The 26,686-nt window shown below is 39.4% G+C and overlaps 3 protein-coding genes across 3 annotated transcripts; 1 reads left to right on the top strand and 2 right to left on the bottom strand.

Annotated features, from left to right (window-relative positions):
• Positions 1-2,122: 2,122 nt before the first annotated feature.
• On the top strand, positions 2,123-5,304 carry LOC106942009 (fos-related antigen 2-like; the record flags this gene model as incomplete). The annotated part of the gene is made up of 3 exons (XM_015025173.1): positions 2,123-2,494; positions 2,588-2,695; positions 4,710-5,304. Coding segments are annotated over 3 exons (1,041 nt in total), but the record flags the coding sequence as incomplete, so codon positions are not given.
• A 3,523-nt stretch (positions 5,305-8,827) lies between these two features.
• LOC106942008 (potassium voltage-gated channel subfamily S member 3-like) lies at positions 8,828-13,026 on the bottom strand. The gene has a single exon (XM_015025172.1). It carries the CDS (start codon positions 12,313-12,315, stop codon positions 10,960-10,962), a length of 1,356 nt encoding a protein of 451 aa, XP_014880658.1. The 5' UTR covers positions 12,316-13,026; the 3' UTR covers positions 8,828-10,959.
• A 65-nt stretch (positions 13,027-13,091) lies between these two features.
• LOC106942007 (WD repeat-containing protein 35-like) lies at positions 13,092-25,684 on the bottom strand. The gene is made up of 28 exons (XM_015025171.1): positions 25,296-25,684; positions 25,104-25,221; positions 23,494-23,565; positions 22,958-23,050; positions 22,745-22,873; positions 22,445-22,578; positions 22,035-22,200; positions 21,802-21,947; positions 21,468-21,593; positions 21,012-21,197; positions 20,848-20,883; positions 20,698-20,758; positions 19,803-19,947; positions 19,351-19,420; positions 19,057-19,110; positions 18,708-18,817; positions 18,374-18,593; positions 18,204-18,284; positions 17,846-17,982; positions 17,096-17,299; positions 16,872-17,018; positions 16,445-16,577; positions 16,226-16,336; positions 15,728-15,892; positions 15,123-15,263; positions 14,834-14,990; positions 13,784-14,024; positions 13,092-13,520 (listed from the first exon to the last, which is right to left on the bottom strand). Exons 1-28 carry the CDS (start codon positions 25,317-25,319, stop codon positions 13,370-13,372), a joined length of 3,558 nt encoding a protein of 1,185 aa, XP_014880657.1. The 5' UTR covers positions 25,320-25,684; the 3' UTR covers positions 13,092-13,369.
• Between the last annotated feature and the right edge of the window lie 1,002 nt (positions 25,685-26,686).

Raw genomic sequence — 26,686 nt, 5'->3', positions numbered from 1 at the left:
CCCCCCCTCCCATTATGAGTTTGTAGAATACAAATAGCCGTATTAGCGAATGAATATGTTTTTAAAATGTTGGAAAATGTGACCAACGCGCACGTTTACCGGCGAAAAATCTGGATTTTACGCACGCAGACAAAGCATTTATTATTTAGCACAGAGCGTTTCACACGATTCGATTGCTATTCAGTTCAAACTGCCATGGATTCAAGCCTCTGATTTGTAGCTGACATGCAGTCCTGTCTATCTGTAAATCTGTGGCTTTCTTTGTGTCGTCTAGCTGGTTTGAGATACATTTTTTTTTATTATGCATTTTAACCCCGAAGAACCGACAGACTGAGCTGATCGGAGATAAAGCGTGTTCTGGATGCAACAGGCATGTGTGGAGCCGGGTGAAATTCACGCAAACACGCTCTTCAGAAGCAGCGCTTCTTTTCTTTTCTTTTTTCTTTTCTATTCTTTTCTTTTCTTTTTTCTTTTCTATTCTTTTCTCTTTTTTCAGCTGATTGTGATTGCGGCTCATCAAATATTGCGGAAATATTTTATTATTATGTACCGGACCGTCTGATTGGACGCGACGGGCTCTTCGGCCGCACATGGCACATTTCCTCCAGCGGGAAGCAGCTCGCACGGACAGAGCGATCAAACGCCTGCATAACGCTTCCTTACTGAGGAAATGCCATCCATTGAGCCGTTTAGAAAACAAAGACAACGGGATCTGAATATTAACTCAGACTGCAGCGTGCTTGAATGCTTCGGAATATATATCTATATAAATATAAAAATAAATCCAGGACCAGGCATGTTATTTCCCCACACCCCGGTCTTACGTCTGCTGCACTTCTGTGGAAAAGTGGCGTCAGGCTCATGCAACCTTACAGTAAACGACTTTTGGCCCGCATCTATCAGCCTGTAATCACTCACTGCCAGTTTTCCATTACATGACCTCCTGTTTCTCTGTTTATTGGAGCAATAGAATATTTTATCACGCCTCTAGCATTTCGTATAACGACTCCAAGGAATGTCCGTGCCTCTGCTGCAGCGAGTTTATCCATCCATGCTTGTTTTATTACTTAACAGGATTTTTTTTTTCTTTCTCCGTGCCGTATTTCTGGATAAGAATTCCCGGCTTGTTCGAGCTGGCCGCTTCCCCCTTTCTTACTGGAACTGAGCTCGGTTCACACGTGCTGGACAAATCCCATACACAGTGAGTCATTGTGATAAACAAAGTTCCAATAGACTGCCGGGATATCCGACGGAAAGTCGGGAATAAGTGGAGGGGGGAAGGCTCGGGGAGCCCGGGACGTGCGTAAATTACGCGCAGCTGACAGGTCCTCCATCTGTGGAGGAGCAGCGATCTGCTCAGAAAAGTGTTTATCCAATGCAGACACTCTACGAAACCCCTGCTGCTTCTCCAGTTGGATTTTTTTTTATTGTGAAATAGGGTCGAACTCAGAAAACTCTGAAAAAGGATTAAAATTACTGTCTTGGTGTAATGAACCATCACAGAAAGAAAAAAAAAAAGTGTGGGTTTTAGTATGCTGCAGTTCCATGCTATATTGGGAGGATGCTCAAAAGTTGGATATTTAAAGGACGATGATAAGTCAAAAAGAAATAAGCAAATAATGAAAACCTTTTCAACTAGTTGACGACTCGATCCTTTCTTGAATTCCTGTTCATAAAAACAGCTATTCTTTGGAGTGTTTGGTTTGGGGTGGACATTACCCTCTCTGGATGCCCTTGGAGATGCAACTGTGGATATATATATAAAAAAGAAAAAACCAACGGAAACTGGTGCCTGTTTTAGGTTTAAAGTTTTCCACAAATTAATGCTTTCTTTAGTTTCCAGATGGGCAGCAAACCGACCCGTTCCACAGAGCAGATGTTTCATCACCGTTGGTCTCATTCTGCTTTTTGTAGAACAATGAGATGTGCCGGACACCTTTGGGCTTCCCCACATGATTCACTGCATGTGTCACCGTTCCACTCTGGGGGTTACAGTCGACGTGGATTGAATCATTACTATAAGCCTTTAAACAGGGGGGGGGGGGATGTGTGAATTTAATAATGGTGGGAGGCGTTGGATGCAACACCCGGTGTTGGTGCTTCCAGCAAATTTATGCACTGAGATGCTCAGAGGATTAAGAGGCGAAGACGAGTTTTGGCCGAACATGGTGACTGTTTTTCAACCCGTTCATCACTCTTTTTTTCTCTCTTCCCTTTTGTTGTTTTTTTTTTTTTTTTCCAGAAGTACAGGGTTGACATGCCTGGCTCCAACAGTGCCTTCATCCCTACAATCAATGCAATCACAACCAGCCAAGACCTGCAGTGGATGGTGCAGCCGACCGTCATCACCTCCATGTCCAACCCGTACTCCCGCTCCCACCCGTATGGACATCACCTGACCAACGGGCCGAGCCTGCTGCCGCACAACACACTGGCCCGGCCCGGGGTCATCCGCTCCACCGGCGACCTCAGACGGCGCAAGAGGGAGGAACAGGTGTGTTAGTCTGAGAGTTTTACATCACAGTCACCCCCGCCTATCGATCCAACAGCTCGTCTAACGCGTCTTCTTCTTCTCTTCTGCACGCAGCTGACCCCGGAGGAAGAGGAGAAGCGGAGGGTGAGACGGGAGAGGAACAAGCTGGCCGCAGCCAAATGTAGAAACCGCAGGCGGGAGCTGACGGAGATGCTGCAGGGGGTGAGCATCACCGTCCAGCTGATCGGTGCACAGCTTATTTGTGAAGCCGGGCGTTCTGGCGAGAGCCTGAACTCCACTCCTGCTTTTGCAACCCCGCCGGACTGGTTTGACTCTTTAAGTGCTGGCTCTGACTGAAGAAATGACAGGCGTTGAAAAGCTTTTTGTCTCAGGCGGCTGCAGACAGAGGTTGGGCTGTCTCGTAGGCAGACAGTAACGGCATCTAAATGGACTAATTAGTGGAATTAAAGAGAGGCTGAGCTTGTCAGACAATTAAAGAGGAAGATAACCTGGAGTAGTGGATCTGGCCGTAGGCAAAATTTTAAACGTCGCACACCAAAAATCAAAAAGACCATCACACTGGATTTTTTCCTTTTTTTTTCTCTCTTTTTTTTTTTTTTTACTGATCCAAAAGTAGAAACTTTCCAGTGAAATTAAGCCGCAATGTTTACTTGAAGACTCGCGTCAGTCCTCACGAAGGACTTCCTGATACCTTTGCCCATGAGTCAAAGTTCTCAGACAGCATGTCGGCTTTATCGCTGCCGGTCTGACGTCCTGCAGTAATTTCCTCCTCTCTTTTTCTTTTGATTTGACACGTCTGTGTACAATGGCCAGAGGAGATGGCATCCCCTAGAGACACAAGCAACACAGAGTCATTAGGCGACGCTCAAATTCAGACACTCGGCTTACAGGTTGCATGGCGTTGGTCCCGAGGTCTCCTGACAATAAATCAACAGAAACAGAAGCGGATGAACACTGCCCTCTTTTGGTGTTTTAGGAAATGACAGAAACCTTCTGGAGGCTCTGCTGAACGAATTAATAGACTTGGTACAGATTAATGATCGTTTTGTTTCCAAATCTCTGAACAAAAGGCAGTCTGCCGTGTGCTGCGTGTTACTCCCTTCGCTCTCAGGCTTTTCTGTATGATTACTGTCAGATTCAGACAGAAACAGCCGCAGGAATTCTGCTTAGAAATCGACTGCGGCACGTTGCAGAAGCGAGTGAAACAAAGCAAAAGAAGATACAAAAATAAAAACGAAATAAAAAAAGGGAGAACAAATATGACAGGTCTATAAAATTCCCAAAAGAAACACAACACTAGAAAAATATAAGAAAATAGATAAGTCAAACAACTGAATACCACCAAAATAAAAAGGTCTTGTTATAAAAATGTAAATTAAAAGAATGAAACAAATACTAATTGTTTTTAGTATCTTAATAAATAAATGGCTGAATGAAAGAACAATAAATGTAAGAAAAAAACATACAAATAAAACATATTTTAAAAAATAAAAACAGAACATCAGTAATAGAATAAATAATGTAGAAAAATTAAAAATATAAACAAAAGAGAAGAATCAGAAGTAAATGTACTGATTAACAATAAATAATTATATTTTCATAAAATATAATTATTTAAATTGATCAATTGATAAATAAATATCAATTTAGGAAAAATATAGGAAAAAATAAGTAAATAAATAGAATGGAAACTGGAAAATGACAATAAATCATTTTGGTGGAATATTTTGAAAATGTAAACCAAAAATATTCACGTAGAAAATAAAAAGATAAACGGCATTAAAACAAACAAATAATGGGGGAAAAAAAACAAATACATAGATCAGAAGAGGAACAAAATATATTACAATGGAAAACAATTGCAACTAGGAATTTTTAATGAAAAATAATTTCACAATAAAAATCCCCAATGTAGTTATGTTATTTGAATATATTATCATATATTTATACATATAACTATTAAAATCATTACAATGTAATATTCGCATATTGTAATATAATAATAATGTCATATATTAGTAATAATGATAAAGATGTAAAGAGATATTACTTGATTTTCAACACATATGGATTTAAAAGTTTAACAGTTTGTCCAAAAATCTATTTCTGACGTTTATTTCGTATTTCCTTCAAAGTTTGTCCATAGTTTCTCAGACCTGTCGCGCTCTTGCCGCTGCCCTAACATCCCAGCTGATGTTGTCCTTCCTCTGAACAGGAGACCGAGAAGCTGGAGGAGGAGAAGGCCGACCTGCAGAAGGAGATCGAGAGCCTGCAGAAGGAGAAAGACAAGCTAGAGTTCATGCTGGTCGCCCACAACCCCGTGTGCAAGCTGCCCGTCGACGAGCGCCATCAGCAGTCCAGCCACCACCAGCAGCAGCAGCAGCAGTGCAACCCGCTGCAGCTCACCATGCGCCCCAGCCTGAATCCGCGTGCACAGATGAACCAGGTGGTGGTGAAGCAGGAGCCCGAGGACATAGAGGAGGAGGTGGGCAAGCCCCAGCGCTCCGTCATCAAGCCCATCTGCCTGGGAGGCGGCGGCATCAGCGGCGGGATGTACTGCCCGGACGGAGACAGCCTCAATACGCCGGTGGTGGTGGCGTCCACCCCAGCAGCCACGCCAAACGCCCAAAACCTCATATTCACCTATCCCAACATGATGGAGCCCGAGAGCCCCTCGCCCTCTTCCGAGTCCTGCTCCAAAGCCCACCGGCGCAGCAGCAGCAGCGGCGACCAATCCTCCGACTCCCTCAACTCACCCACGCTCCTGGCGCTCTGAGTCAGCCAGGGCGGGGCGCCGAGGCCCAGCTGGGAAACAAACACTGTGGTTGAAAACAACGAGGACAGACTGCCCCTCCATCCCGAGACCCTCTGGCTCTCGCTAAAGCACATTGAAAAAGTCCAGACCAAGCTGACCGTGTGAGTCGGCTCCCCCTCCTGATGGGAGGCAAGGGAGGTTGGAGAGGGGGAGACCCGTAAGGGCTACGCCGCGTTTCTTCTTCTTCTTCTTCTTCTTCTTCTTCTTCTTCTTCTTCTTCTTCTTCTTCTTCTTCTTCTTCTTCTTCTTCTTCTTCTTCTTCTTCTTCTTCTTCTTCTTCTTCTTCTTCTTCTCCTCCTTCAGCCTGAACGTTTTTGTATCCATCAACGTGTGTGCAATCATCCGCCATCCCTTCAGCATTTCAACTGCAGAGTGTTGATTTGTTTACTGACATTTACGACAAAAAAAAGAAGAAAAAAACACAACCATCCAGAGAGCGACTTGTTAATATATTTTTCTGAAAACACCTAAAAAGCCATGCGGTCGACGCTTGCACTCTGCCGATCAATCTGTAACAAATCACCAAGCGAGGTCAGCATTCTGCTGGGATTTCTGCAGAGGCCAAGACTCTCATTTTATTTTATTTTATTTTTTCCTCTCAGACTCTTATGACTCAATTCAGGACAGAGTGCACACTTTCTCATGTTATTTCCATCTCTCTCTGTGTATTTATGACCTGTGCTGGTGGAATTTTCTTGTCCTCTCCTTTAAATCTGCAAGGTGACCTGAGGGTGACCTCCTCAGCATTACAGAGAATTTGAGCCATCCAGCTCCTCAATAAATATTTTCTCTTTGTTTTGCCATAGTGGCTTGAATTTGCAGTAGTATTGTGTGCTTTTTTTTTTTCTTCCTTGGTGATTCTGTACCTGAACCCTGTTTTTTTTTTTTGTTTGTTTGTTTGTTTGTTTGTTTTTTGGACAAAGTGTATGTGATTTACATTGATGTCAGGGATTATCTCTCATGTGTTTTAGTAGAACCCCCGTCGTTCGTGACGAGTGACTGTGGCAGAGGTGGTACTTTCAAAAAAGAAAAAAAAAAAAAAAGGTTTCATTTAATTGTTGTGAGTCGTCTTTTGCTCCGACATTAAAAAAAAACAACAAAGTTTGAACAAAACCCTCCTCCGCTTCGTTCTCTAAATAAACATCCTTTTGTTCCGCCGCTGCCTTCTCAGGGGCCGCTCGGGTTTCAAAAAGCCAAATCCGCTTTTTCTTGGCACGTGTAAATCCTGTGTTTCATCAGTCCTCGTCTAAAATAGAAGGAGGGATTTTTTTGGTCAAACTTGAACAAAAGCCACGGTGGTCCAGATTGTCGCCAGCTGCCAAATGATGTCAACCCTGTTTATATATATAAATATGTATAGGCTATATGGTGTTTGTAAAGCAGTCACTTTTAGTACAACAAAGATGTTTAAACCCAACTCAGACGGGCTGGTTTCTGGGTGCAGGAGGTACTTTTAGACGACGAGGAATAGGATGAAGAAGACTCTCTCTACAGCTGGCCTGATGTGAAAGAGCGAACACTTTGAAGAACTTCTTGTTCATCATTTGTATATGTTAAAGGGGAAGTGGGCTTGGGCTATCATGCACTGACAGAACAGCGATATTTACCATATATTTAGTTTACTTGAAACATTCCATATGAATTTAACGCGACGGGGTTTGAACCCAAACAGCCCTTTTCTTTTTCTAATGACAAGAATTTGAGATGATTCCCGGATGCAGAAAACTACATTTTAAAGCCAATCCAAGCTGCTGCTACTCGTTTAGAAAGAACTCGTCAGCTGTTTTTTGATGTAATTTTAATTTGACTGGCTGTTTTCAATCAACGGGGGGGGGGGAATCTTTAATTTGGCTGGACAGCACAAAGGGACAGATCTGAGAACCAAAACCGTCTAAATGTCTTTATGTCGGAGCGTTCTGGAGCCCCCCTCTCCACACACATAGGAAAGCCATCGACTGTAGATGTTCTACTGTACATGTCATCTGCTGTCTGTCGCCAGTTGAACTACAATTTCTTCTTCTTCTTCTTCTTTTTTGTTTTCCCAAATGCTTTAACTGTTCAAAATGATTCAAAATGAATAAAAACAGCAATATGTATAGCAGTGTTTGTTAATTTAAAAGAGTAATAATAAAATAATTTTCATCTTGGAAAATGTCTGTTTTCATGCTTTCGTTCAGGTCACCGGATGTCGAGATTTTAATTTAGGTCCATTACTTTTGCTAATGATGGCAATATTACAAATACATTTCATATGAGGCACAAAATAAAATCAAAGCTTTCCTCAGCACTTCTATTTTTTTTTTATCCATCTATGAGGAATACAAACTATATATATTTTTTACTTTAATATTGAGCAAAAAATAAAATGCATGAAATCGAAAATAAAAAATGCAATAAAAAAATTGCAATTAAACAGAAATTAACTTATTTTCTACATGTAGTAGAAAAAGGTGTATTTCAGCTTGCACTTGTTTTATGTGTGCAAAACAACAGTGTAGAGGCTTTCCATGGTAAAAGACTCAAAATAATCCTGAAGTGTTACAATAGACGTCCTTGTATCCTGAATAAGCATTAGCAATCCCATTACTCCTTTTAAATGACAGAAACCTTCAGGTAATAAAATTGTCCATAGTAATAAAAGGGAACAGAAAAAGCATTTTTTCATGAATAACTACTTAACAGAAAATATCAGAATGTCATCAGCATATACCGTGATACAGCAGCTGGCGCAAATGTGCATGAAAATAAAAAAAAGAAAATAAAAAAAGTAAAAAAGCCCCAGTCATTTTGCTCATACAGTGAATTTATTTAGAAATAACATTTGTCCACATGTGACTGTGAGCTAAACGGTGTTAAGCCAGGAATATCTATTTCCCTGAAAATCAACAGGTGATGTAACTTGGCTGATGCCTCAGCAATAAATGATGCAAAAATAATCCAGGAGTGAGGAAAGATAATAAGTCATGATGTCCTGAAGAACAATAAAAAAACCACATCACTCCACCTCTATATTTCTAAAATACAGATATTTTCAAACACTCATATTGTCATAAGTGTGATAAAACACAGAAAACCATTTTCAAGAACTCAAATTACATTTTTAAGTCATGACTCAAACTGCTGTAGGATTCTCAGTAAACAGATAACATACAATGTCATAATATCATCAACATAGATGTTTATATATTATCTATCATAGATTTGCAGTTGTGTGACTTAGATGAAGACATCAGGTATCTACAAAAAGCTGAAAATCTGCCCCAAGAGAGTACATATTAAGAGAAATATTTGTCCACATCCCACTGTGAACTATATGTATTGCATCAACATGACTAAGAAATAATGACATATACAGATTTTGACATAAAGACAAAATTATCTTCAAATTTTCAAAATTATAAGAGTAGCTTTAAACTATTCCAAAGAAATATAAAAAATATCCATGCAAAAATGTTTCAGTATGAAAATACTAGTTAGGCCTAACTACAGCGTTTCACGTAAAACCTTGATCTTTTTTGTTAAACTGTGGCAAATCTAGTTCAACTAGACACAACTAAACATATTCTGTTTTGGAGAAAAACATGAAAGGAGCATCAGAAAAAGTTCAGTCACTGTTGTCAAGTTGATCACAAACTGTTTTTTTTTTTTTTTTCAGGGCCGACAAATGTTAACCAGCAGAACTAAGTTTATTATGCGTGGAGTGTATTACTAGAAGTTCAAGACCTTGGATGCAACACCAATTTAGGCTGAAAAGATCAGTTTTTGTATTTTTCATAAATTCACTGATGACACACATTTTACTTTTTAGAATTGAATTTAAGTTTGGATTTTTAGTAAAATAGCAACAATAGGTTATCTAGTTCTGATCGTGGATCATTTTATCATGTTATTTCTGGCATAAAGACGAGTTTTTGTATTTTTATCAAGTCAATGATGGCAAATAAGCATATTTAAAATTTTACACGTGCATGTAAGTTTGGATTTTCAGACAAAATAGCCACGATATGTTCTTCTGATCATGGATTCCTTCTAACTTGCTATTTCTGATTATTTTCTGGTTATTCAGACTAAACGTTTGGATAAAAATTAGCCACACATGAGAGAGCAGGATCATTTTCCAAACAAGACATTTGTCAAAAGGGTTCAACTTTGTTTTTTTGTTTCCGTTTCCTGCTAATAAGAATTTTTGTAAAAAAGGCTGAGGCTTCTTCTTCTGGGTGCAATGGTAAACATCTTAGCGTTTGCTGCCCTCAAGTGGAACTGTTGTGGAATTACAACACAAAGAAGAAGGCTTGGCTTTAATAACCTGAACTACAGGATCACTGCGCTGCATCATTGCTCAGACATGCACGCTTATAATGTTTGTTTTCACTATGATTCAGAAAATCTTTCACCTGCAACACGAAAGAAATTTTCTATTGTACAGAATTGAAGAGAGCTTGGTGTGACATTAGTGAGACTATTAAGGTTGTTTCAGACAGAGTTTCATGACGTTAGCTGGGATTTAATGCTACTTTGTAAACAGAAACCCAGATTAACCACGAGAATTAAGGTATCCCGATTCTGATGGAATTTAAAAAGTTGAGTTTTTAGGCGTGGTCCTATTGGGTCAGATAGTCAATTCAAACTTTTACAAGTGGTTTCTTGAATTTGACTGTACTACTTATACCTTCATAATATTTCCAGGACTTACTTGGTTCTTTCCTACAATTTACAGATTCCTTTGCGTTCTAAGAACGGACAGAAAACCTTCAAAAACTTCCATTGAACTATCATGAAATGCACATACTACCTACTCCATTATAAGGTGAATTTAAAGTATTTTGACATTTTTGTTTGTTCTAAAACCTAAGATTAGATATAAATTTGTAGCTCTTTAATTTAAGACTGACACATAATTTACACAGTACATAGGTTTTATGGCTCTAAATATGTAAGAAGGCCAAAAACATCTTTTTAGACTGAGCGTTCGTCACGTCACACATAACTGAATAATTACATATATTTGCATTTGTTTATTTGTCATGAAAGAAAATCCTACCATACGTGGCGTAGACTCTGGAGGAAAGTGGAGTATCATCTGTGAAAAGGAAGGCAGTGTCTTTGAGGATGCCATTCCTTTTACATCTTCAACTGGTTTAATCAGCAATAAAATTGCAATTTTGCAAACTTGATCCTGTTATAGCTATTTTTACACACGTCTCTATTGGTGAATGTGCTCTTTGTTGTTTTTATTTGCCCTGCATGTATTCTTCAGCAAGAAAGGATGAATGTAATCAGTTTTTGTACAGGCAGAATGTCTGTGTAAGGACCTTCTCGATTCTGAGATGGCTGCTGTCCTGCTGACGGTGGCTTTCATGAAGAAAAGCAGTGAAATAAAATCTAAGTGAGGCACCGTGTGATTTAAAGTGTGAAGACGTGTCAAAGGAGGATGAACTAGATGTCTCTAAGTGCTGATTTAAATATTTATCTGAGCTGAAACCTCAGACTAAGTACTGACAGCTGCACTAAATGCTTTCAGCTGCCACTGAAACAGATTTGGATACAGATCAGTACACTCGCTCCAACAGTGAAGTTGGGAAAGAACTGTGTGAACGAATGCTCTGAAATTCTAATAAATATTTATGTGAATTCATTTATTCAAGGTGTTCTACCTCAAACTATACCGTCTCTGCCTCTGATGAAGCTTGGAAAACTTGTTGAAGATGTTAGTAATAGGAAGAGCAACAATAAGCAGCCCACAGACGATGCACAGGGTTCCTATCAGCCTCCCCGCTACAGTAACTGGGATTGTGTCACCGTAGCCCACAGTGGTCATGCTGATGGTGGCCCACCACCAGCCGACAGGGATGGTCTGCAGCTGTGACTCTTTGGACTCTCTCTCTACAAAGTAAATAAGAGCAGAAAAGAGAGAAACCCCCAAAGATAAGAAGAGCAGCAGCTGCCCCATCTCCCTGGAGCTGTGCCTCAGTGTGGAGCCGAGAGAGCGGAGTCCAGCTGAGTGACGGGCCAACTTCAAAACACGAAACACTCGGGTCAGCCTCAAGATTTGCACCACTTTGCCAACATTCTCCAGCTCTTTACTCCCGTCTTTCTTTGTGTTATCACAGATTAAAGTCACATAGAAAGGGAGGATGGACAAAAAGTCGATGATGTTCAGAGCGCTGCTCAAGAACTTCTTGGCTGAAGGAGCAACAACCAAACGAAGAATAAACTCTCCCGAGAACAGAAGGATGCAGATGTTTTCCAGCAGGACTAGCAGTGGGTTTTCTATGCGCTTTTCATCAGAGTCCCCCTGATGAAAGTCTGGCATGCTGTTCAAACACATGGAAACAATGGAAACAACCACGGCACTCACAGACAACACAGCCAACACTTTGGCTGAGGTGGAGTAACTGGGATTCTCAAGTCGAATCCAGATATTCCTGCGAACATTTGCACACCAGGAGCCTTCAAACTCTTCCAGCTCGTCCTCTAAAGCGGAAAGATTCTCAGCTGAGGAGCCTGAGCTTTGGCGGTGCTGATCAACATCCCTCTCATCCAAACATATCTTCCGCATCAGCTCCTGAAATCTGTTGCTGCAACACAAATCCAGGTGGTGCTCCTTGATTCCCCAGTACTCGAGCTCCTGGAAAAATGAGACCACACACAACCCGTCAACCAAGTGGAGCTTCCCTGTGAGGTAGAAGCTATGGAGGGAGCAGAAAAAAACTGGGTTGCGGTCGAAATAGAACTCGTTTTCAGAGGAGCTGAAGTCGTCACAGAGCTCCAAAATGGCTGCTCTGGAGGTGCAGCGCAGGAGGCGGGCGAGGCGGGTCTGTGGCAATCTCCTCAGGACAGAGTGAGCCATGCGCTGCCTGAATCCTCCGACATTGATGTTAATGAAGCAGCCATCAGCCTGGTGAAGGACTTTGCCGTATACCATGATGAAGCACCTGCTGCTGTCAAACTCCTTCCTGTTTAGAGCCCCTGCAGACCAGAACACAGGTGTCATGTTGAACGTCATTCATGCACCACGTCTAAATGAAATACAGAAGACGAAATGTAAAGCCGGTAAAGCAGTCATTTCTACTGAAATAATGGCAGAGACTGATAGCATTTTTTAAAAGGATATTCTAGACAAAAAATGATTAGTGGTATCACTAACACTTATAAGAACAAACAAACATCTGTTACAAAGAGGCAGCATAAAGTTACCTGACCTTGTGTTGTCGAGTGGCTCTGCTCAGTCCGGACTGCAGGAGCATGTGAGCGAACAGCAGACTGAAAACTCTGCACAGCTTCTCCCAGGCTGGGACAAGCTCTCTTAAGATGTTTAAACTTTCATGTGTGATGCATGGACAGGCCATGGCGCTGCAGCTCGTGTGAGATCTCCAAGGATTTTAATATGCTTTGATGCTGGGCACTGACATTCTTCCAGAACCGTAAATGTTTAAATGATATTTATGCAACGGCAAAAGGATAAACAAATCTGCTCTGGTCTTTTTTTTGTTGTTGTTGAGGAAATATTGTTTAGAGTTAATTTCCATACCAGCTAAATTTCACAAACCACAGATAAAGCTGGATTTTTGAGAATACTGTGTATTGTAGGGTGTCATCGGGATGAGCAAAGTCTGGGTTTTCACTCCTGGATCTAAAACCCTTGTTTCAAATCTCAGAGAAACAAAAGAAAGAGACAAAATAAATGAAATTAAAATTGCTTGTTAATATAAAATTGAGAACTTGTATTATTTATTAAACAAATTAAGTTACCCCCCCAAAAAAATCTGAGAATTTAGTGAGTGTATTTACTTTTGACTTTATTGTAAAACCAGATACAAACTTCTTATGCTTAAGAAATTAAAACATTTGAAGACAAAATATATTTAACTTTCAAACATATACAAAGTGAAACAAAGCTGTGAAACTGTCAACAGCATGTATTCATTGAGCTGCTTGTTTCTAATAACCACGTGTCTGCCTTTTTAGGAGATCTGAACATTTAGCACAAAATAAAAGGCAGATGTTTAAAACGTCCCTTTTCTATCTGAAACAGAGTCCTGCCAGGCAACTTTTGTTCCTTACACTAGTGCACTGTGGCACAGCGGGCAACAGTTATATTTACTGATCTCCTGTTCCAATGCGCAGTGTTTACACACACTGCACATCCAAAACTGGTACTCCTGGATAGGACGACCGGTCACGATGCATGTGGGCAGTTTTCCCTCAGCTCTAATGAAAAAAGAAAAGCAGAACAGGTTGAAGGAATACCAGGAAATGCTGTGGCAACTTTAAAAAATCACTTTTCAAAGAAGATAAAGACCCCCTATGCTCTGATATGTCATTAACATAATCATACGTACTTCCAAGGATGGTCTTGGTGTTCTTTGCAGAAGGCTTATTGTTTGTAGTATATTGTTTTGAGTCAATACTCTAACAGTGGAAATGTCTATGGATATAATGAGGGTTTGATCTTGACACTGTGGCTTTCTCACCCCTCTGAAGAGCGCTGGGCCTCCACCACGCGGCTGTCCTTCGGGGGATATTTGGTGAAAATCTGCAGGGCCAAATCCTCGTAGAGCTGCCGCTGCTCAGAGCTGAGGCTCTCCAGAGATTCCAGCTTGATGAAGGCCTTTGAGCAGGTGCCAAAGGACCGGTTCGCTGCAGAACACAGAGCCAACAGGGAGTAGATCTCAACTGCGGGGATGACGTCCTCGTACTCACGAAGATGAAGGGCTGTAAGATGGAAAACACGAGGCAAAGTTTAGTGGGTCTACAAACCGACAAATTTCCACTGAAAGATTTCCCAGCAGATTTAAGCTTTAGACTAACTGGCTTTGTCAACAGCTGGCGAATGAAGTAACACAAGACAACATGTCATACATACACAAAGCTCAGTTGAGTAAAAACAATCGTTACATCATCTTCATCTCATCTGATTTAGAAATGGGTTTGACTTTAAACTAAAATTCTGATTTCTGAGACATTTAATTATTCTGGAAGTCCTAATGGAGTATATAAAGCTTATTTATGAGTGATTGTGATTATAAGTAATTCATACGCCCATTAGGTTTAGGCAAGAATGAGCACAGATTGTTGTAGTGTGATTCCTAAGACTTGCAAAGATATGATACTTTAGAAAATATAGTTATTGATTATATTGATGTTTGCACAGGTCCATGTTTTACATCTGATCTGCATGTTTCTGACTGTTACTGTAACACCAGGAGGAGCTAGATGATTCACAGTGGGGGTTTGGGAGGAGATTTCCTCAATGAAACATTTCAATGGATAATTTCAGGATTTCAGTTTTTGAACACCAGGTGGCAGAAGACTTCTAAAAATAATAATCTAGTCGTGTTTATCTTTTAAAGACTGTACAAAACGATCTGATGAATCTGGTTTGTAATTAACAGAATCTATTCAAACTCCACAAATATGAGCTGTTTTTTATCAATCATCGTAAGAAATACCGTAATCATTTATACACATTTAAATTATATTGATATATTTATAATTTTAGGTAAGTGGGAATTATTCCGCACCTGTCCGTGTGGCGTTCTCTGGGTAGCCTGCATGGAGCTGCCTCTGAGCGAGCAGGAAGAAGTGATACGCTTCAGCTCCACGCCAGGCGCTGTCAACGATGCGATTGTCTGACGACGTCGCATCTTCTTCCAGAAGGCCAGCAAGTGCGAATGTTGCCTAATGACAAATAATGATACACACAGTAGTACATAATGTTGATTCAGTAAGCTTGTCCAAAGCAATATTTGCTTTATTGAAGAAACTAACTACACACTAAATACAGGGTACAGATGAAGTGAATTAAATTACCTCTGACTTCTTCCCTTTGGCTTTGATCTGCTGGGATGCCTTCACCTGCTCATGGTAGTCCTCAACAAGCTGAGCTGCCAGAACGTAAAGCTTCTTCACCCGCAGAGGTCGACTCATTTTCTTTGCCTCCTTGTCCGCTACCTATAATCAGAAGTCCCGATCACACTCCTCAATTCACCGTTCGACATTTGCAAATAAAGTACTGTTTGGTTGGTAAGTGTAGATTACTACTAACAAACTGGAGCTGTGAGGAGGAGCCTGAACCAGTAAGAGACGTTAATCTTAGTTTTATTCGTTGCTTTTAAAATAAAAAAAGAATGCCATCCAAAATGTAAAAACTTCCTGGTTGAACAGACTAAAACAGAGCCAAAAACACCCAGCAAACCCTGAGCCTGGAGTTCTTCCAGCAGCTCGTAAATCTTACTTGTGGCTTAGTAAGTTAGTGTCAATTTTGGCCAAATCTCACTCAGCCAAGGAGAGATTTTATCCAAGAAAGGTGTTTAATTCCAGGGAGTCATGAACAGACTTTTTGACCTGAATATAATAAAACATTAAAAAAAAAAAAAAACTTGTTTGTAATGATAAAAATAAAACTTTAAGCCCACCTTAAACATGAGTTTAGCTGCATCAAGAAAGTGGTGAGCTTTCCGATAAAGTTCCACTGCTTCCAGAGTTTTATTTTCCTCCAGAAGATGAGAGGCATATTTGGAAAGGAGAGATTTGATCTCCTTCATGTTGTGAGCTCTTGCCAGTTCCACGGCTTTGTTCCACTGATGAAAAAGCAATTAAAGAGAAAGAGCATCAAGTCCTTTTTTGATTAATCACTGCAAAACATTAAATTTATAAAATAAATATTAAAATTCCCTAAAGAGCCGCTTATAAATGTAAAATTTAATAAAATCAAAAGCTCTAATGTTCATCATTTTACATTGTGTCAAACCAAAGAGCTATTGCAGCAAAGATAAAAGTTTTAGAGCAGGATTCACACTCAAGAGCCAAATATCTATGAGTGGGTGGGCAGGAGGATCCAGGTTGGCTGATCTTGTAGGATCCGTGCGTCACTCGGAAACTCCGGCGCCACAGCTCATCCGTCTGGTTCTCACCTGGTTCAGATGGACGCATGTGTCCACCGCTGCTTTTGGCTGGTTGGACTTGAGGTAGGCCTTCACAGCCTGCTCACACATCCCCACTGTGGCAAACATCTCTCCGATTTCCTACACACAGATAGGCAATAAAATGGGATAGGATGTAAATTTACAAATTGTCCAAATGCCCGCAAATCTCATGGGAACAAAAAAATAATTTATTTAAGTTTGGTGCACCGGTAATAGTTTGTGATTTTCAGGGAGGTCTGCAGCTAGCTGCTCAAGGCCGTTGTAGTCCTCCAACTTGTAGTAACAATCTGCCAGCCTCTCTTGGTTACGCCCCTTAAGGTAGTATGGGACTGCCTTCACCCTTTAAAGGAAGATGTTTAGAAGTGAGAACAATGATTCAGCTCCTTTTTTACCCTAAACAAAAAAGAATTGAACGACAAACGGGGTGGTGGAGATCAATCTTTTTGGCTACTCTCTTCTTCAATTGTTTCTTTTCAGAATCAAATTTTTCCCCATTTTCCTCCAAACTAAGACGTCATAATTGTATAATTACACAACAATCCACAAAGAAAACTTTTTTTGTTGTTGTCATTGTTTCTACTTGACATGTAGAAATGCTCCCAACAATTAGAAGATGAAAACTAGAATTAAATACCACTTCTGTCTGTCAGCAAAGTAATCTCCAATGCCATTATTGGCTTGAGCAAGCAGAGCGTCATCTGAGTATCCAGAGCCTGTGTCGAGAAGCTGCAGAACCTTGAACCAGTCTCCCAGCTTGATCCTTAGGTTGATGGCGAGATCCCTACCGAGACAGGCACCGTCACATATAAATAACTGATTGAAATTCCAGAGAAGTTGGCATAAAGTGTCTCCATGTACCTCCGATCCATATGCAGATACATGCTCTCAGCTTCCTCAAATCTGCCGAAGTAGGCAGCCACTTCGGCTTGTTTCATGGGCTCGCTCTGCAGGTTGCCCAGGCGCTTGACAAACTGAATGCCCGGGTAGTCTTTGCAGCGGACAAACGCCTCCTCGGCTGTCTTCAGATCCAGCTTTTGTAGGGCTGCCTCGGCCAGGAGGTGCCTGGTAGGTTAGCAATGACACATGTAGATTAGGGCTACATAGCATGAAATGCATTCATTTAGAATCAGTTCAGTTCAGTTCAGTTTATTTATTGCTATCCAAGTCAATTGCATACATCTCAAGATTTCTGAAATAACTCTTCAGTGGAAAAGCCTAGAGTTGATGGTAAATATGATTACTATTACAGATTATGACAAATACATAAGGAAGGCTGGTTTTGTTGTTACAGCCAGCTTTTAAGTGATCCTGCAAGAACTGACACCTGACCCAGAGAACACACAATTGCAAACACTCACACAAACTGCTGTTTGTACTCATATGGGAGCTAGACTTTTCTGTTGGTAGGGTAAAGAAAAGTTCAAATATTATGAACCTTTTAAAAGTGGATTTGTTTTATTACTTTAAGGTTTTTACAATCTTTTCACTCCAAAAAGTCAACATTACAGTGCGAGCTACATGTCTGCTCCAAAAAAGAAGAGTAAGTTATAAACATCAACAAAAGAAATCTGGGAAAATAATTCCAGCACCGCGTTATGAAAAATTCACCAGAGTCTTGGGTGAGGATTGTCTTCAATGAACTGTGAAGCGTCTTCAATGCCCACTTTCTCAATCAGTGCTCTGCTGTCTCTCAGGGAGCGGATTTCAAAGTTAAAGAGGTTGTCTTTGTTTGGCCGCTCTGGATTCTGCACAGAATCAACCCATGATCATCTGATAAATGTGCATGGACTGAAACTACGTAGTTATCTCAAGAAATGTACATTTAGCTGTTAAATGTTGACACGTAACATTAAAATAATTTTGTGACCAAATTTTAAGTTCACAATGTTTAAAATAAAAAAAAAACTAAAAAAAACTGAGTTAATAACCATTGTGATTATTTCTTGTCTTAATTACTGTAGTTTACCTTCATAATCTCATCAAGCAAAACTGATTTGATTTCCAGATCTTCAAAGTTGCAGATGTATCCAGAGGTTTGAATGGGCTCCTGTTTAGTAAGATTTAGAAATGTGTTAACATATTCTAACTGTAAATTAGACAGCTGTACACTTGCTCTGATCACACTCAAAAGCTTACTTCCGGGTCAAGGTTCCTGAACACATACATCCTGGTTTTCTCCATCACCGCAAACAAATCCGGATTGTCATTTGCCCACTTCAAGTCCCAGACATCTTTACGCTCAAACTTGGACGGATCTCCTGCAGCGGCCTGGTCTCCTGTCCCTTCGCTTCCGGGAGGACGAACTTCCAAGTCCAACAAAGTCAGCAAGCCCGAGATGTCAATTATGGCCAGACGACTGAAGATGATGATAAATTATGAGACTTAAAATCAGAAATATAATGTTCTTAGATTATTGTTAAAACTTATCTTGGCTTATTCTGCAACACAGCAGATGTCAGTTAGTGGTTACCTGGAGTTGCAGTTTAGAGACAGATAATGAGCTCGGCTGTTTGAGGAATACTTCTGGACGAGGGCTACATTTGGAAGGGTGTATCTCTGGATGATACCGGACTCACGCCCCTGTAACAACAAAGACTTATTTCTTTTTTCTTTGAAATGCCCTGCTGCTGAAATGTGCTATACAAATAAAATTTGATTGATTGATTGATTGATTTTTACAAAGATATGTTTTTACACACGTGTGACTTTTATTTCAAAACTTTAAATCAGCGAGACAACAAGCTGACTGACAGTACAGAACTATTGCCTTGACTCACTGAATTGACTTCCTTTCTTCTATTAAACAGAAATGTACATACCACTATCAGGGTTTTATCTGTTGCTGTAATGCAGCAGATGGGATCTCGAGTTGTCTGTTGAAAATAAAGCAGAACAAATTAATAAGAAATGTAATACTTTTTGATTCATAGTGAACTCTTTGTTTTATTCGTACAGCCATGTTAATTACATAGTTAAAATCATCTTTAAGTGCTTTTGTTATCTTGAGATAGAAGGGAGGGTGCTATTTTGAAAAGCTTTTAGCGAAAGTGGAAACTTTACCAAACTGGGACTTTTGAATGCATAAATACTAAAGAGGCAAAAATATATCTTACTGCAAAGGCATTTGAAATGTCTGGATCATCATCGTTGCCTCCAGATGGATTGCTGTCGATGTGATAGAACCTGCAGACAGCGGAAACTGAGTGCATGAGCAAGAGAAAGCACACAGACAAGCAGCTGCCGTTCCTCGGGTGTGATCTTTGGTCCGGGTGCGAGGCTAGTCTTGGCAGGGCAATAAAACACAACCATACTGTCTGGAACCTCAGTGGTATTTCATGAATGAATGAATCCTTTTCACTGTGCTCTCAGGGCCAACTTTTTGCACTGTAATGATGAGCCAGTAAAGCACAAAATAGCACTGTGGTTCTCCACTATAAGCGTTGAGTGATGGGTTGTGTAGAACGCAGAGATTTATGAAAACATGTTGTTTTCTTTCCTAAATATGTGTGTAAACCTTCTCACAGCTGATAATAAGGGAAAATGTAATAAACATGTCTGGACTCACCTCTCCCTGCCCCCTTTCTTTGTTCTGGTCACTTGGTTGATCTCCAAGGCGGTCAGTTTCTTTGCCACTCTGTATTGCCACAGATAGAAAGCTTCTTTGGAAGCAGTGATGACATGTGTCCTCGTCATGGTAACAAATAATGGTTCTAACCAGAAAGAGAAAAAATTCAACATGCAACCTGCTTAGCTTTTGGCAGCTTGGGATGAAATTAATTTGTGCCAGCTTTTTCTCTGTTATTTTACAGATTATGTGGGAAAAGCACTCATATACCTCCAGACCTTTTCCATATTTTGTCATGAACCACAAATTGTATTCAACATATTGAACAGAGATTTTATGCATTCAGTTAACACATAACAGTGAAACAGACAGAAAATGAGGCAGGGTTTTCAAACTCTTCACAAATAAACCTTTTGAAAGCATGCCAAGGATATGCATTAGGCTCCCTTTACTCTGGTACCCCCAAGTGAAAACGATTGCAACCAACTCCCTCCAAAATTTGATCTCAGTATAGACCCAGCTGGTCTGTGAAGGATGTTCTCTAATCTGAGTGATCCAAAATTACTTTACAAAAAAGAGTGGCCAAACATTTGTTGAACTGGTAAAGACAGGCAGCTGCAACCAAAGAGAAGAGATTGTGTCCACTCAGGAGGGCAGAACACATATGATAACTTGTAAAAGAAAAATATAAAAAATAAATAATAAATAAATAAATAAAAAACAGAGATCCTTTCCTTCCACTTAATAATTATGAGCAAGTTTGTGTCGGTGGAGCAAAAAAAAAAAAATCCCAAAAAAAACTTTTAAAGCTTGGGGTTGTAATGAAATAAAACATTTACAAAGCACTTTATTCCATACTCTCAATAATAATTTGAAAAATCAGTATTAGACTAACCGATGTCAATGTATTTGGAGTCCAGAGGAGTACCAATAGAATTGCAGAGGATCAGGACGTACTGAAAAATACAAAGAAGGTTATTATATGACCTAGATACCAAGACAGATCACACTATTTTGTAGTGCGAGATTTAAAATCCAACATTACCCTCGCAAGATTCATGGTTTCTGATCCAACATCGTCCTGTAAATCAGCAAATTAGAAAAACAAGATGAAAGAACAATCTCTATTTTCTAACATTAATCAAGTCACTGAGACTAAACGGAGGTTTTTAAAGTCATAGTAAAACCAATGTCTTATTTCTTTATTACCTGAGGTTGTTTTTCATCGGCCTTGCTGGCCAATATGCAGAAGTCCCCCGAGGTAGTGATAGAAATTAAGTTCTTGACATATTTCACAAACTTCTCGTTGTTTTTGGTGTCCCAGTAAACTACACAGTACTCCTGGCGTTCTGGCTTTGTGTAGGCGTACACCACGGTGCTGCAACAGTAGCCCCACTGGTGAAACACAAGGAAAAGTGTAAGAAGCATTACCCAAACCATCTCGGTCATTTCTATGTTCTCAAATCTCTTTACTTCTCTTGACACTAAAGACTTGCTGAGTAATTCAGACCTAAAGTTAAGTCTTTCCCTGAAACAATTAATCCAAGTATACCTTACCTAGAAATCTTGAAACAAGCTTATTAGTCAGACCATCAGGATCTCTTGAATTTAGCAGTGTCTAACACAAACAATCTGCCAGTATTAATAAAGAGTGTTAGTATTTACTTTGTAATCTGGCCTTATGTTGGCAAAGTAGATGTAAGAGTCCACAGCCAGGGCGATTCGCAGGCCTCCTCCCTCCCATGAGATCCCAGATAAGTGCTTCCCGGATACTTTCAGAGTTCTCAGATGCTGCACACAAGCAATCACCAGGTAAAGCATTGAAAGAAACATTTTTCAACCATTTCATAAGATTTTTTAACCCCCACTTGTTATTTTATTGGTGATTATCATCGTTATATTACTTTTCATATTTAATAACGTTATTGATTCTACCGTAGTCTTTGTGAAGTATAGAAATTATATTTTATACTATACTTTTTTTGATATACAGACTTGCCTCTCCAAACGGTGTGTAGAACTGCACCACATTAAATTCTTTGTCCATGTTTGTGGCTCTGAGGGAACCTGCCACTGCCAGCACACTGCCACAGTGGTTCCACTGGATACTGATAACATTCATCAGAGCGTCGATATATACCGGGTCTGAGAATAAAGTAGTGTCAAGTGGCTGTTAGAAAACATTTCTCTCACATTCAAAATCAAGGAGTGAAAAGGTTTTCAGTTGCTCACTCTCATCATTCTCATAGCGCATGATCTGACACCTTCCATTGTCGAAACAGATGGCGAGGCACGGACTGTCCGGCTCACTGTAACCCCCAGCTCCTGCATACCAGTGGATTCCAGCTAAACTGACAGCTCCGGTTGCCCCGGCGAGACAGCTGATGTTCATTTTCATCTGAAAAGTAACAACATTCAGAGTAAGCAAAAAGTAGATTGTGAAGCTGTTATACATTTTTAAATTGAGAAAGCATTCAGAAAAACAGTGGGTTCAGGTACAACTGTCACAATCTTTTATAACCAAACCAAAAGAATGTGTAACTTAATAATGTTCTTCCATGACAACATGAAAGAGTGAAGGTTGTGCAGCTCAACATGGCCGAGTTTCACAATATATACTCCATTTAAGTTCACACACTCACGATGAAGTTTCCTTGATTGTCATAAATATGTACTTCGCCGTTGGCCATGCCGAACAGCAGGATCTTACTGTCAGGAGACCAAGCAACATGAGCAAGTTGACTCCCTTTCAACTCCTTTCCCCAGATCCGGTTGCCTACAAATGAATACAAAATGCAAGAATCATACTGAAGATGTTTATATCCATGTGTTCATAAAGCAATGAATAAATTTGTTAAAATAAATTAAACAATTTAATCTTTCCAAACGTGAACTTTTACTGCCTTAATGCTACGTATTGTTTTCACTTAAAGTAACAGTACCATCCACCGATCCAACAATGACAGCCCCGTCTTCATACACAATGCAGATCTTCTGACCGTCAGCGTTCCAGCTCATGCTCCTCACTACTGATTTGTTCCTGTTGTTAATCATCTCCTCGTACCATGCACCTTGGGACACAACAAAGGCTGACAACTAAGCAACACAAATTCGCTACAAAGCAAACAAAATCTTACTTTGGCTGCTGTCCTCACCTTTGTACAGCATCCACACAATAATGAGTCCATTCTGGTCACTGGTTGTCAATTTTTCATTCCGTTCATTCCAGGTCACTACCTGCACTGCACCTGAAGGTGTTTCAAGTATGAAAAGGGAGATCATTTTTATTTTACTCATTTTTGCTTGGATACTACAATTGGTATGAATATAAAAACATAAACATACCAACTACCAACATAAAAACAAATAATAAAAAAAAGAAAAGAAAACACATAAAGCAATTACATATGCATTTCAAAAATATATTTTAGAATAGAGTGCTGGACTAAAACAAACGTAAGGATCAAACCCTATTGGCCGTACATCTTAAGAAGAAAGATATTTCTTTGCAATATGTGCTACTACTGAGTCAGACGTAACTTATTCTGTTATACTATGATGCTGGATGTAGTCAAAAAGTATAAATATCACCCCACAAAAAAATTGTAAGGGAGCATTTCTTTTAGCGTGTAAATTAATTTCACTTCATGCAGGAACAATCATGCAATATAATGCTGAGCACAATACTCACCACCGTGTCCTTCCAAAGTCTGATTCATGGACAGGTTGCTGGGGGCAGCAAGACCTTTCAGTCTATTGTCGTCTAAAAGACAGTAAAACCATTAATGAGATGATTTATTATTTATTGTGAGTTGTACAGTATCAGGGAAACATGTATTACTGCCTTCTTGTGATCACAATATTCAAAAATCTAATGTGACTGTGAAGTTAATACTTGCCCAATTTATTATGAGAATGCAGAACAAAATGGGGATATAATTACCTACAATTAAGTACACTCAATGTAGATATTAGCTTTATGGATGTTTAAAAGCAACAGTTTTGATCAATTTTCTAGTATGTTTATCATTTACAGAACAACCGAAGGCCTGTCCCACCGATAGAGTGGTACCACTTGTGCTTGTAGAGACTGAACATTGGGAGACCTGTGGTAAGCCTATTAAAGTTTCAGCAGATTTCATTTAAACTGTAATGGCTATTGTTTTATTTCCCCCATAATCTCAGTCACACAAATGTTATGTAACATTTCATAAATACACTCTGACACATACAGAACATTAATCCTTACTACAATTACAACAGGTATTTAACTGAAGGTTGAGGTTTTTCGGATTCAGCAAAACAAACTTGTGCATTATTAGGTAATGACGTCGATATAAAACAAACTCGCTCTACTTTATTTTTTTCTATAAGTGATCTTCAAAAATATTCATACCTCTTCAACTATTTTACTTTTTGTATAAAGTGAAATTCTGTATGTACTATACACTTCCAAATATTTCAGTTTTTTGTGAGGTTTTTGTTATAAGGTCTCCAGATGTTTTCCCTGTCCAGCTTCCCTGTCCCTGCTTAAGAAAAGCATCTATTTTTCTTAAGCAGAAAAATAATTTTATTTTGTACTATCAGGTTGAGTTCAAGTTGCTAGATTTCAGCTTTTTGCTTCTGGGCCAAAAGGTACATCTTTATTCTCATCAGACCAAAGGACCTCCTTTCAGGGGTTTGCTGTGTCTGTTACATGTCTTGTGTCATAACATGTATAGTACACCAGTGTGAAACATTATCTTATCATCAAACTAAATTCTCCATAACAGCTATTTTCCCCCTTGATAACAAAATAGTGTTTCTAGTTGTATTTACTGCTCTTTAGCTGTTTTCATCAATGACTATTCTCTAATTGCCTTGTGTACCATGTCATGTCATTCTTTCTCTTTCATGTTGCATTGCATTAGAAGATATTTACAGTTGTTGTTGTTCTTCTTCTTCTTTCTCCCCATAACAGAAACAGATACAATTCATAGTATTTTATAGTAATGTCATCTCTTCTGATATCTTCCTTATACTCCTTGACCCTCTGGTATTTTGTGAAATGTTCTTCTTTTCTGATACTTTCCCCATATTTTCTGCAATACTTCCATCCCTTTTTTTTTTTTATTAATAACTGCTTCACATTTGAATTGCTATTTAATCTCTCCCCTCTAGGAAATGTTTTACAGCTGATTTGCTTGTATCTTTGTTTTGTTTATTACGGAGGTTTTTGTTGTTGTTGTTATTGTTTTATCACAACACAAAGCAAGTAAAGCTGTAAAGAAACCGAACTCCAGTTTTAAACTTTCAACTTACCTGTCTGTGTTTCAAGCTTCAACACTCTGAGCAGACCATCTTCTCCGCCACATGCAATGAACCCTTGGTGTTTGTTCCAGGACAGGCATTTCAGATGAATGTTGTTGGGAATAGCGATCTACAGGACACAGGGACGTAAGAGGGAAGTTGTTTTCAATATGACACATACTGGTCAGTGGTTTAACTGCTCACCTTTTTGCTGAGGTAAATGAACATGGTGGTTGCGGGATAATATTAACTCTGACTTTAACATACGAATATACAATAAATGTCTCGGTGAGGAAATGTAACTCTTAAAACGAGCTAAAATTAGTCGCGTGGCCTGTTTGAATGCGTCGTTTTTACTGTAGCCCACACCGTTAGCTTAGCTAGGTTAGCTTTAAATACCTACGAAAACAAAAGGAAACACATTTTGTTTTTTCTAACTGTACACAGTAAAGCCGCTCTTTTGTTATAAGAAGTAACGATGGGTACAGCGTTTCAAAACGGTTCACAGACGAAGTTTTACTGCTTTTGTTGACAGACTGGAACCATCAACGGCTTCAGATTCCAAACGTCTCCCATGGTAACCATAGACCGGAAGCATCAAGAATTTCGTGCTACTGGTAGTTGTAGTTTTTCTCGTTAAAGTGCTGCGGTAGGAACTTTTCGACCTAATCGCCGAAAAGTCTTGCTCGTTTGCTTGTTGTTCTAAATGGGATTAGGCTTTGCAATACCTTGACTAATTATGAAATTTCCATCTATTCATCCCGAAAAAGGAAAAACAAAAGGAAAAAGCATTAAAGCATCATAATTAAGACTTGTTTTAAAGTTAATTTGTCTAAAATTCAGTAAAATCACTGTGCTGCAAGTTATTTTTTGCGTCTAGTTTTGCATGAAAGAATTTAAACATGCCAAGGTTTGTAATTGTCTAAAGCGCACTGTTGCACATAGATTAAGCAAACCTAATTTTTTCATGAGCACAAGGCATTACACAAACTTTAGCATAGCATTTTATCTGAGTAAGAAAAATCCTAAAAAATAAGTGATGCCAAATTTCCATTAATTTACATTGCAAAGCCAAATTCTCAACTTTGAATTTTTTTGTTTCTTTGTGAGGTGCAACTCCAAATTACAATGTAATTTTGGGGAATTTTATGTGCTACACAAACACAAAGTGGTGCATTGATAAGTAAGAGGAGAATAAACATGTTTTTCAAAGTTCCTCTTAGTAAATGTAAATTCTTTAAACACCTTTTTATGAAATAGGTGCAAGTCTTTTGTTGTATGCTTCTACCAGTTTTGTGCAACTAAAATGTTGTGCAAAAAATAGCTCAAGCTTACTCAGAATTAATGGAGAACGTGTGTGAACAACCCCAGTCTCTCACTTAGTTGTCATTTAGCTCTAGACTTTGACCAGGTTATTCTAACGCATAAAATTCACTGGTCGAAACCAGTTCATTATTTCTCAAGCTGTATGTTTGGAGTTGTTTTCCGGCTGGAAGATAAACCTCACCCAAGCCTCATCTTCAGGCTCCGGCACTTTTTCTCTCTAGGATTTTCCTGTGTGTCACTGTATCTTCCGATCTGATCAGCTTGCTTGT

This window comes from Poecilia latipinna, unplaced genomic scaffold (assembly GCF_001443285.1).
Source record: "Poecilia latipinna isolate Pla-1442-1.1 unplaced genomic scaffold, P_latipinna-1.0 Scaffold3984, whole genome shotgun sequence".
In the NCBI taxonomy this organism is placed as follows: domain Eukaryota; kingdom Metazoa; phylum Chordata; class Actinopteri; order Cyprinodontiformes; family Poeciliidae; genus Poecilia; species Poecilia latipinna.
The sequence above is the reverse complement of the archived record's forward strand: the minus strand, read 5'-3'. Positions and strand labels throughout refer to the sequence as shown.

Bases quoted from the DNA above. Each gene is read 5' to 3' on its own strand.
- LOC106942008 (XM_015025172.1), bottom strand. From the start codon at position 12,315: ATGACGTTCAACATGACACCTGTGTTCTGGTCTGCAGGGGCTCTAAAC.
- LOC106942007 (XM_015025171.1), bottom strand. From the start codon at position 25,319: ATGTTCATTTACCTCAGCAAAAAG. The intron at 19,948-20,697 runs GTTAGTCTAATA...CTTTCTGGTTAG, and splicing joins CTCCAAATACATTGACATCG to AACCATTATTTGTTACCATG. The intron at 17,019-17,095 runs GTACATGGAGAC...CTGTCTCGGTAG, and splicing joins TATCTGCATATGGATCGGAG to GGATCTCGCCATCAACCTAA.